Source organism: Alexandromys fortis, unplaced genomic scaffold (assembly GCF_014885135.2).
Source record: "Alexandromys fortis isolate MF-2015 unplaced genomic scaffold, M_Fortis_MF-2015_v1.1 scaffold_1, whole genome shotgun sequence".
Taxonomy (NCBI): Eukaryota; Metazoa; Chordata; class Mammalia; order Rodentia; family Cricetidae; genus Alexandromys; species Alexandromys fortis.
Window position 1 is genome coordinate 26,422,515 of NW_026067927.1, and position 11,147 is coordinate 26,433,661.

The 11,147-nt window shown below is 48.0% G+C and overlaps 1 protein-coding gene across 8 annotated transcripts in view; it reads left to right on the forward strand.

The window, feature by feature from the left end:
• Jarid2 (jumonji and AT-rich interaction domain containing 2) overlaps nt 1-11,147 on the forward strand; it is a 439,139-nt gene that overhangs the window by 247,082 nt on the left and 180,910 nt on the right. Inside the window, exons 1-2 of one of the 8 annotated variants that reach the window (XM_050143917.1) lie at nt 2,416-2,563; nt 4,449-4,652. The exons of 5 other annotated variants lie outside the window; for them this stretch is intronic. In XM_050143917.1, the coding sequence (XP_049999874.1) occupies nt 4,608-4,652 (45 nt within the window). In that variant the 5' untranslated portion in view covers nt 2,416-2,563; nt 4,449-4,607. Of the gene's footprint in view, nt 1-2,415; nt 2,564-3,493; nt 3,650-4,448; nt 4,653-6,777; nt 6,880-11,147 lie in introns of those variants that run through there. 2 more of the 8 variants (XM_050143918.1, XM_050143920.1) reach the window with 2 other exon arrangements.

An 11,147-nucleotide genomic window follows, 5' to 3' on the forward strand; every position in this document is an offset into this window, starting at 1 on the left:
TTTTTTGGTTTTTCGAGACAGGGTTTCTCTGTGGTTTTGGAGCCTGTCCTGGAACTAGCTCTTGTAGACCAGGCTGGTCTCGAACTCAGAGATCCGCCTGCCTCTGCCTCCCGAGTGCTGGGATTAAAGGCGTGCGCCACCACCGCCCGGCCCATTCCTGTTTTTATATGGGGTGAGCATAGGAATGCCAGTAGGTACTTAAGCTCGCACAGCAAGTGCTCTTGTGCACTGAGCCATCTTGCCCAGGCCCCAGATTTTTTTCTTTTCTCTTTCTTTCCTTTTTTCCTTCACTATGTAAAAGACCTGGCTAAATTTGAACTGCGAGTTGGAAATAAAGACATTCGTTACCGTTGCAGGCTCTACAAACCCTTTCCTTTCCAGCTACATCTACTAATATTTTCTGGAATGTTTCTTAGATCACAGTTTGGAGAATAGGGTGTTGACCTACACAAGTCACTTGGACCATGGTGCCCTGGGTTTGTGCCTGCTTCATGGATCCTATCAGGAATATGACCTTAAAAAAAACATATCTGGGAGAGGGTAGGGGGATGACAGGGTGGGGATTGGGGTGGCTCATGCCTTTGATCCAAGCACTCAGGAGGCATAGTCTACAAAGCAGGTTCCAGGACAGTCATGGCTGTTACACAAGAGAAACTGTAATGGATTAAGTAAAATGCTGCAGGTCCTTGAGTGGCTGTAGTGGGCAGCAGGCCATGAGAGCAGGTCTCTGAAGGTAGCTGGTACCCAGTAGGGACTCAGGCTGGAAGCTGAAGATCAATCAGCTTGCCTCAGCGGAGGCGGGCGTTTGGCTTGTCTCTTAAAGGGACAGAACAGACCCTTACAGTTAATATGAAAGTAAAAAATAGCTGTTGCAAAAGTAGAATTGGAGATGATGACAGCAGTTTAATTGTCAATAGCTTAAATGCTGCGCATTAGAGTTTGGTTGAAATCTTAAAAAATGACATCTTCTCAATTCTATCAAGTTCCTGAGGCTTTGAAGGGAATATAATAAATTATGTCTGGGCTTGGTGGCACACAGGCCAGCCAAGGGAGATTCCAGTTTGGTAAAAAGAGAGAGACACAGAGAGAAACTTCAGACACTGACTCTGTGAACTTTACCATTTTAAAATTTCTTTTATTTTTATTTTTTTTGGACAGTGTCTGATTACTCCATGCAGGCCTTTAACTCCAGATTGTCCTCTGGAGAAGGAGGATCACAGGCTCACACGACAGGCCCAGCTGTGTGCTAATTTACAAAGGACTCCGAGTCCTCAGAGAGGACAAGCCTTAGCATGGAGTCCGAAGGAACCCAGTACTTAGAGAGCCTCCGCAGGCTCCTAAAATAGTGCTCAGAGGAGTTAAAAAACCATCACAAGAAAAGCAGACTAGCCGGCCTAAAAATGAAAAAGCAGCAGCAAAGGTGATATTTGGCCTGGCCTCCATCTTGGGGAAGGAAGTCACCAGGAGACAGTTCCTTCCACAGCAGGGAAGACTTCAACCACAGAGGACCATCCATTTTCCTCTTCAAGGAAAACAACACAAGTATTATTTAAGTCTTATGGAAATGAGCAAATTCCCCTTCTCCAACCCCCTCAGGCCTCAACTAACAGAATGGATTTTCATGCACGCCTGTGACGACTTGGGAGTTTGGCAGTCTGGCAGGAGAGTTCATGGGCCCAGGACTGAGAAACCCAAAAAGTCTACAGAATCCACAAGAAACTTTGTTCTTTAACAATTGCCTGGGGACTGACAGATATGACGTTAAATTTACGCAAAGCTGTTTAAAATCATAACGATGTGGAGAAGCAGACACCCCTAGTATGCGGGCCATAATAGTCAGAATGGCTTTGGAAAACACCTTGTGGCAAGATGACCATAAAGTCACTTGGGTGGTCACAACAACTGTAAAACAGGATGTACTGGATCATTCCCACCAAATGGAAACAGTGAATGAGTTGTGCAATATTTAGGACACACAGGAAATTCTTTTTGATTGTAAAATGAACATTAATTTTAGGAAAATGTTATTTTAAAAAAGGACAAATAATGAGAATTTTTTTTCTTTTAATATGTGTCTTATGTCAACTCATGAAAAGATTCCACTAACCTGCTTGGTTCTAAAAGAGGTTTTTTGCTAACTTTTAACTCTCTCCACCAGTTTTGGTCAGAGTTTACTTGTAGATGAGGAACCTGAGCTCACGGAAGCCATTGCTTACCTGAAGTGGTCACTGCGCCATTTGAATCCATAGCTGTTAACCTGTTTCTTAGCACTCTCTAGACCTCACGATTAGCTGCCCTGTGGGAAATTGTCAGCAGCCGGTAAGGAAGGCGGGGAAGAATGAAAGGTGGCCGGGGGAGGCTCCAGCGTTTTGGTTTGACTGACACTAGCCTGGAGGATTTGAAAAACAGGACCTCTAAGACCTTGAGTAAAAACCAGGAAATTAACGCAGCTGCCGGGAGACTTGATAAAGTTCCTGCGAGTGCGAATGCCCCAGAGAGCGACAGCAGGGCCTGCGATCCATTGATCTGAGCGACTGCCGAGCCTGGGCAGGGGCTGGGGCAGGTAAGGCTGTGGGGCACGGACCGTTGGGGTTTCGGGCACTTGGTGTTCGAGACGCTTCCTTACGGTCTGCGTGTGTGTGGTTCGGGCTCCTCACGCCGGTCCTATTTTTTGAACGTCGGCATTTCGGTCTCACTGGCGGACAGCCCTAGTCCTGAGGGTAAAGACCCTTTCAACCGTCTTCACCGACAGTCGGGGCTTCCCCTCGGAGCCACCCGCGACGGCCTAGTGTCGCGTCGGGCGGAGGCTCGCGGACTGGCGACCACCGGGTCGCGTGCCTGCTCCGGAGGTCGCACTCCCCATCCGCCTCGCGCGTGGGGTCGCGCGTGGCCACGGGCCGGCGGTGAGCCGTGACCTCGGACCACCCCGGCCGCGCGCCGTTCGGCACACACACACACGGGCGGGCGCGAGGCGCTGTCCTGAGGTGACACCGCCGCCTGCCACGGCAGAAGCAGCCGGCGCCGCCGATCAGCGAGTTCGCACCGAGGATTCCTCTTGGTGCGTGGCCCAGTTTTGCTTAGGACCCGCTCCAAGCCCTCGCTGACACCGCCCCCCGCGCCGCCACGCTCCGAGGCCTTCCTCGGGGAAGCCTGGCGGCTTGCCCTCCTCGTGGGCCCACGGGCCCGCGGTACGCGCGCGCGCGCGCACGGGCGCGCGAGCGATTCCTCGATTCCACAGGCGGTTCGCGCCCCGGGTGGGGGCGGGGCGCGCGGGGCCTGGCCGGCCGCCTGCGGGGAGGGGACTGGGGGGCGGGCCGGCGTGGGGAGTTCCTCGCTCGCGGACCACACGCTCCGCGGGCCAATCCCGAGCCAGCCTCTAGCGGTGTCGCACGCGGGACACGTCCTAGCGTTTGTTGGCAGGGCCGGCGAAGGGGGAGGGGGCGAGAGCAGGGAAAGGAGTTTGAGTGACAGGCGGTGCGGAGCACGCTGGGAATTGTAGTTCGGAGCTCCCGTGGCCATAGCCATTTTGTAGTCAAGGGACTACAACTTCCAGAAGATCAAGGGGACTATTCTAAGGTGCCCCGGGAATAGGCGGCTCTCCCCCGGGCCGGGCGTCCTGGGCCTCTGGTTCCCAGCTGCCCGGCTGCAGGTAGACGTGAGGGCAGTGGCGAGGGTTTGCATGTGGCGGCCGTGGGGTGAGCGGACTGCGGGGAGGGGGGGGGGGGGGGAAGGGGTTGAGGTGGAGCGACCGAGCTTGCCATGCATTGAATTAGGGAGCCTCTCTCAATTCCACGCCTGGGATCGGAGTGGGAGAGGCGCCTGAGGGGCGTCCCGGGAAGGGTTCGCGGAGGCCTCTCCGGGGTCTGGTCGACGGGGCTGCGGCAGTGCTGTGCACTGGGCTAGGGCTGGTGGGCAAAGGGTAAACCGGCGTGCGGGGGCTCAGCTGTGGGAGTTTTCGGCTGGCGAGCGGCGGGGAATTAGCCGAGGAGCCCTAACTTGTATAAAAGCAGAGTCCATTTAAAGTTGGGCTGGATAGCCTCTCTCTCATTGGTTAGGGGGCTTGGAAAAAAGACTCGGCGAGCCCTCCGCTGTGGTGCTGCCGCCGCCGCCGCTGGAGTTGACTCTTCTGCTCGCACTGCTGCTGCAGCACAAACGTGACTTCCAACATTTTAAATTTATCTTTCCTTTTTCTTATCCAAGATGTAACTACGGATCAGACACTAAGGACCTTCACGTTTCGCTGATGTAGTTTTTGGAAGAAAAAGGGGGGGCGTGAAGGGCGTCGGTTTTTTTTTTTTCTTTTTTTTTTGTGTCTCTGTGTTGTGTGTTTCGGGGGAAATTTTCCATTATGAGTGTTTTACTAAAGTGAATTTTTCTTGTTTGCTTCGTTCGTCTTTGGCTTTTTATTTTTTTTCTTTTATCCTTCTCAATTTCGGATTTATTTCAAGGCGAATCTGGCTTTGGGGGAAGAGGAAGAAAAGTCGGATTACAAGATCAACCACCACTACCAACAATAAAAACCACCAGGATATTTTTTTGCAAATTTCTGACGGCTTTAAATTCATGAAGCAATTGTCCCCTTTTGCAATCAGCATTTGGATCTCAGAATGAGCAAGGAAAGACCCAAGAGGAATATCATTCAGAAGAAATACGTAAGTGCTCCTAACAACACACCCTTTGGCTTGCAGTTTTAAGCAATGGTTGTGAATGTCAAGTTTATAGATAAATCCTGCCGCTCAAGGGTTTTCAGCGGCGTCCGATAAGGCTGGTTCTTGCTTTTCCGAAAGGGCTTTTCAGGCAAAGTCGTGTCTGCCTAGTTTGGTTGAGAAAACAGACTGGTGTAGCGATACCTCAAGTGAATAAATTGACCTCGAATGACACAACATTAGTGTAGTTTTAGATGAAAGGCAAGTGATTCTGGTGGAGCGTGGGCTTCTGTGAGTGGGGGGGCCTGCGGTCAGAGAACTAAACTGCATTCTCGGGCGGATTTGGCCCCATATTGCACTTTGCATACAAATGAGCCTGCTATTGGTGTTATTTAGGAAATAGTGTAAGGTATGTGTGTTGGAAGCCCTTTGAGTTGCAGTCCTGGGTTCGACTATGACGATCTTCCTGCACTAGCACATCCATTTAATATCTGTGGTCGTTTTGGCTTATGTAGTTTGCAGCGTAAGCCAGTTGGGAATTATGTTATAGGGATTGCATTTATTGGTATTGACTTTAATAATGAGGCTGATTTTGGTTTTGTTTAAAAAGAGTTCATTGTTTCTAGTTTTAGGGGAAAATCGAGATAATGTTTTTAAGTATGCGTGTGAGTGAATGCATATGTTACTACCAATAATTCCCCTTAACTGGGCTTATGAAATCGGGTCGGAGTAGTTAAATTTGTTTTGTGCATAGTATAGAACGTTTTGCTTGGCATAGGGATTGTTTTTGTTTTGTGTAGTGGCTTTTTTGTTGTTGTTGTAAGTTTTGGGGGGGGGAGGGAGCAAAGAGGGGAACCAGGGGATTAACCAAATATGCACTCGAGTGATCCGGTGGTTAGCTGCATATGCTTCACAGCAAAGAACTTACCTCCCCCCCCCCCCGAAAAAAAGGCCCTTGAAGATACATAAAGAACAATGCGAGCATATAAGAAAGTTTTATATAACTAAAGTCGATAATTTGGTGTTAGTATTTTTCCTTTCTGTTTTGTGGAGTGTATAATGGGAGATGACCTTTTTTACAGTGGCTCTGTAAAAAAATATATTTAGTGGAAAACCTGAATTCCTCTTCCGGAGAGCTGATTCTAATCTAGACACGTAAACTTAACTATGAAAGAAACGCGAGATTAAATAATGAAGCTCAACTTACAAAGCTGCTCCATAAGGAATTTAAGAATAAAATACATCCGCATTGCAGAGGGCTGGGTAGAGCGCTAAGGACTAGTTTAAACTCGGTGTGTAGAAACTGCATGGGCAGAGCCTTGCCTTGGAGAGTGGACGCCTTCCCAGAACATGTCTGTTTCTGATGTAGCCACAAAGGAGATGGGGTAGAACTTGGACAAGAACCTTCCACCCTATCCCGGATCTCGATAAGTTGGAGAGCACTGTGGGGTAGGCTTTTTTGTTGTTGCTGGTTGCCAGCGAATGCTGTCGAGTCCCGGCGTCCGGACGCAAGCCGCTGTGGCCGGCGGTGGTCACGCGAGGCAGAGCCAATGCGGGAGCTGAGTCCGTGCTCACACCGTACTCCGGCCCGCTGCTCCGGCCACAGCGGGCCGGCAGGGTGAGCGGGGCCCGCGGCGGGTTGTGCCGGGGCCGGGGCGGCGGGCTCGCGGGCCGCCTGTAGGGGGCGGACTCCGGGCTGTGCTCTGGCCGGGCGGGTGGGTGGGGCTCGCGGGTGGCGCGGCGTGCAGACTCGGGGCGGGCCAGGCTGGTGAGTGCTGCGGAGGGGAGGCTGCCTCGGGCGCCCCCCGCCGCGCGCAAGGCTCGGCTCGGCTCAGCGGCTCTGGCGTCTCCACGCCGCCCTGCCCCGCGGGCTCCAGCGCAGTCTTGAGAGCAACAGGTTAAGCAGGCAAGACGTCAGCGCGCCCCCTCCCCGCCCCGCGGCCTTCCCTTGCCAGCGGCCTATGCAATTCCCCCCCTCTTCTCCCCGCCCCCTCTCCGCCCTCTGTCCCCAGTGGTTCTGGTCCCCCTCGCCCCCCACCACGACCTGCGAAGGTCTGTTGTCATTGTGACGTCACAAAGGGACGACCCGGTGGAACCTTCCCTCCTCCGTGATGTCAAAAGTCGGGCGGAAGGTTCCAGGAGCGGTCTGAGTGGGAACTGTGGTACGTGGGAGGAGGAAGGGGCTGTGGAAGGTGCGACGAACCTCCCTTTGAGGTCTTCTGGGTCCCAGCAGGTGAGCTTCGGGGAACCTTTTACCCTCACCGAGTGCCCTTGAACTTTGTTCTTGTACCACTTAGGGGCTGGCGAGCAGACAGGAGGGGCCTTCCTAACGCTGGAGTATCATTCCCCAGTTCCGGGTTTTTTGATGGTGTGACATATTAGGGCAGTCCCACTCAGGCCCATGTTAACACAAAAACGAAGGAAACTGCATTTAGGGGAGTTTTACCTTGTGTGTGGATGGAGTCGAGTGAGGATTTGGTTACTTCGTCGTTGAGGGGGCATAACCTTTGAAGGGGATGCTGCTTAGCTAGTGCTCTCTTCCGGAAGCTTTGCACTGTCTTTGGGGAAGGGCTGTCCTCTTGGCTGTGCTGTTATCTGCCCACTACTGTATCTGAAGGACTGTACTCCAGAGAGCCCAGGACTCGTGAGTCTCAAGATCCACTGGATCTTAGCAGGAGAACAAATGGTTCATGGTGGGAATCTTCACGTTTCTGTAAAATGGAAAATGTCATAACTGCTTTTGTCACTTGACTAAATCATTGAGATTATGTGGGTGGAAGATGTAAAACAGTGTGCTGCTTTATATAGAAGGTGGCATTATTACTTAAGCTGGTGGAAGGCAGCATGCTTCCTTCAATTGGTCTCAAAAGCTTTAGATGCCTCCCATTTACTTTATTGCCTCAGCAAAGAGTTTGAGAGTGTGATTGTAGATGGAAGGCTTTGGAGAAATGAGTGTTGTATTTCTTATTAAATGACATCCTTGAACCTCATAAATTGAAATATAATTCTATCTTAATTGTATTGGGCACAACTCCCACTACAATACCTTAAATAACTGGGAAAGGTTGCCTTCCAGAGCCCCATTGAACAATAAAACAGTTGCATGCAGCATATTTTCTGTCTTTTGCATCATTCTTATAGTTGGTTATTCTTAGGGGAAGTAGAGGATGATAACCAGGCTTTTTGGTCTTAGCTTGATACCAGATAGGAGCAGGTACTCCAATACCAATTGTCGGGGTTGGTATTTAGGATGGCTTTAGCAGATTTTGTACCATTAGGCTGTTAATAACATTTAAAATAGCATATGCTACGACACGTTCACATGGGAAGTCACCGGACAACTTTTTTGACTCAATTCTTTTTGTCTTTAATTGGCATTGAATTTAGGCATTTACCTTTCTCTTTGGAGCCATTTTACCAGCCCCCTACCTAGCAGGATTTAAGGATCTAGTTTTCCAAATGCCTGGAATTCCTGCACTGTTCAAGGTTATCTTGGTCCATAAGCCCTTCTGAGCTACATAAAAAACTGTCCTTCAGATCCCCTGTCACCAATATGGCTCAGTTGGTAGAATGTTTTCCTAGCATTTGCCCATTGCCAGAAACATTGGGCCTGGTGGTGCCTGTAATCAGGAGGTTTAAGCACTAGGATCAGGAGTCAACGGTAATTCTCTGTTACATAGCAAGTGTGAGGCCAGCAGCTGGGAATATACTCCTCAAAAACACCCCAGACCACTCTGTGACCCCAGAAAGTGAGAGGACTTGCTTCATTAGGTTTAGAAACTGAGTCTTAGTACAGTTCATAGTTGCAAAGTAAAATTAAACAATAGAAAGCAGTATACCAGGGCAGGGATGTTGAGCTCAGTGCTGGAGTGTTTGCTTAGCATGGCTAAAGTCCCGGGAGGGTTGATCTCTAGCACTAAAAAGTTCAAAGTAATGACTGCCTGACATGGTTGGTACACACCTTTAATCCCCAGCCCTGGTGAGCCAGAGAGACCCATGCTTGTCTCTTAGTTTGAGGTCAGCCTAGTCGGCACAGCCAGTTCAAGGCCCTGTCTCAAAAAAAAAAAAACAAAAAAAAAACTCAGCTTGCTTGCTTTTCCTTTTCCTTTGTTGAATGATCACTGTGATATTTTACAGCTATGGGGGAAGGATTGAAGTTATTCAATTGCAATTCATATCGTCTTTGCTTTGTTTCTAGTGGTGGGAAGAAAACCCTTCCCTTTACCAAGGAGTCTAGGGTGGAGGTGATTTTTTTTTTTTTTTTTTTGGCAGCGCTGGAGGTGGTACTTAGGGTCTTACATATGCTAGGAAAGCTGTGACACCAAACAATCCTAGTTCCAAACAGAAGCATCATTAAAAACTGTCACTATAGACAGACAATACAGAAGCAATATTGTCAGGTTGATAGTGTGTTAAATTTAAAATGAATAGTTCTTGTTCAAAAGGCCAAAATTGGGTTCTTATATTTTGGGTCGATTTATTACTTTTTTTTTTTTTTTTTTTTTGGTTTTTCGAGACAGGGTTTCTCTGTGGCTTTGGAGCCTGTCCTGGAACTAGCTCTGTAGACCAGGTTGGTCTCGAACTCGCAGAGATCCGCATGCCTCTGCCTCCCGAGTGCTGGGATTAAAGGCGTGTGCCACCATCGCCCGGTTTTTATTACTTTTTTTTAAAGGGCTAATATCTACAGATACTTCACAATCAAATTATTTTACTTACTTTGTATGTGCATGTTTGTGGGTATGTGGATGCTGGCTTGCACATGTGGCGGTCAGGGTATAACTTGGAGGAGCTGAACCATCTCACTTTATTGGGTTATTTATTACCTGTTTGTGGGTTAATATTGGAGTTGAGTATTTGTAGCCACTGGCCCAAATAGTCAGCTTTTGTAGTTTAGATGGTTAGTTGATATTTTGCCTCATAGTTGGGACATGGTTAAAACTGTCCCTGATACTGGGTCTGTCTAGGGCGCTGAGTCTCTTCTTAGTAAGTGCCTTGATTATTTAAACTTACTGACTTCAAAAGGATGACATCTTTTGAAGTTTCTGACTGGTGCCTGTTCCATTAACAGTGGATTTGTCTTGAAAGAGGATGAGGGGAAAATCATATTAAGCCAAGTATATAAACACTTGGTAAAGTCTAAACTGGGATGTTTTGAATTTCTTGCTTTGTCTTGGTCATGATAGTAGTATTCAGAATTAAGCTTTGGTCATTTTATTTAAAATTCTGGGTACAGTGTTCAAATCCTACAAGTTTTCTCATTGTTGGGTCGTCAGTTCTAACTAACCCCTACCAGCCTAGCCTTCTTGCCCGTAGGTGCAGAACATTCTGGTTATTAACCTGAAGCTTCTGCCCAGTGGGCAGCTGTGGGGTGTGCTTCTGTCCCCTTTGGCTTTCACCCAGAAGGCTTGCCAAGTGTCAGTTGTTTGTTCCCCAAATCTGGTTATTCCAGTTGAGCTTATACTTGTAATTACAATTAAGTCTTATGTAAACCTTGAAATGACTGTGAAAACAGTTGGTTCTACTTTAAGTTGAATGCTTGGGAAGAGACGTGATAAAAGTGCTAAAAGAAAAAAAAAGGATGTTAAATTAGATGTAGGCTGGACACTTGATCTTGTGGATTCTTCATAAATGCTGCATTGCAAGTCATTCCTCTTTTTGGTGGTAGTGGTGGTGGTGTGGTGAGCTAAGGTCTACCTCCAGGCTCCAGGTCACTGCCTTAAACACTGAGTTCTCTTCAACAACACGTGGAGCAAGTCTCAAGTCAGAAATGATGGAGTACAGATTGGATAAGAGATTAACTGAGATCCCAGCCGTGGGAGGCAGAAACATGAGGACTGTTGTGATTTCAAGGGTAGCATGGGCTATGGAGTGGCACTGTCTCAATAAAAGAACAAGTTTAGTAGCAAAAAGTAATTTTATTTATCTTTTCATCACATTGCTTTTTTGTAACTTTTCTTTTTGATAATCTCATGTAGCTCAAGCTGGCCTAATTTATTGTGTAAGAGATGACCTTGAACCCTTAATCCTCCTGCTTCTGCCTTCCGTGTGCTGAAGTTGTAGGCACCCACCACTAAAAGTTTGAGAGTTTTGTGTGTGTGTGTGTGTGTTAATTTTACATTTATTCTCTCAGTTTTCCATGTGTTGTGTGTGTGGTCTTCAGTGACAAGCGCTTTTACCCACTGAATCACCTTGCTGGTTATATATATATATATATATATATCTACACTCTTCCATAAGATACCACTGACGATGCCTTCCATTTCAAATCCTTAAGTGTACATTTATGTTTTAAATTTACTTTTGATTCAAGATCTCATTCTGTAGTCCATGATGACCTCAGACTCATGGTGTTCTGTGATTATAAGTTCTGGCATTACAGACATGGCTTTTAGTAATGCCTTAAAGTTTAGTTCCGTTCTGATTCATTATAAAACTTTAAAATTGCAGCTGACTCCTTCAGGAAGTGACTACTTACTGTGTTGCTTCTGGTGCCATAATCTT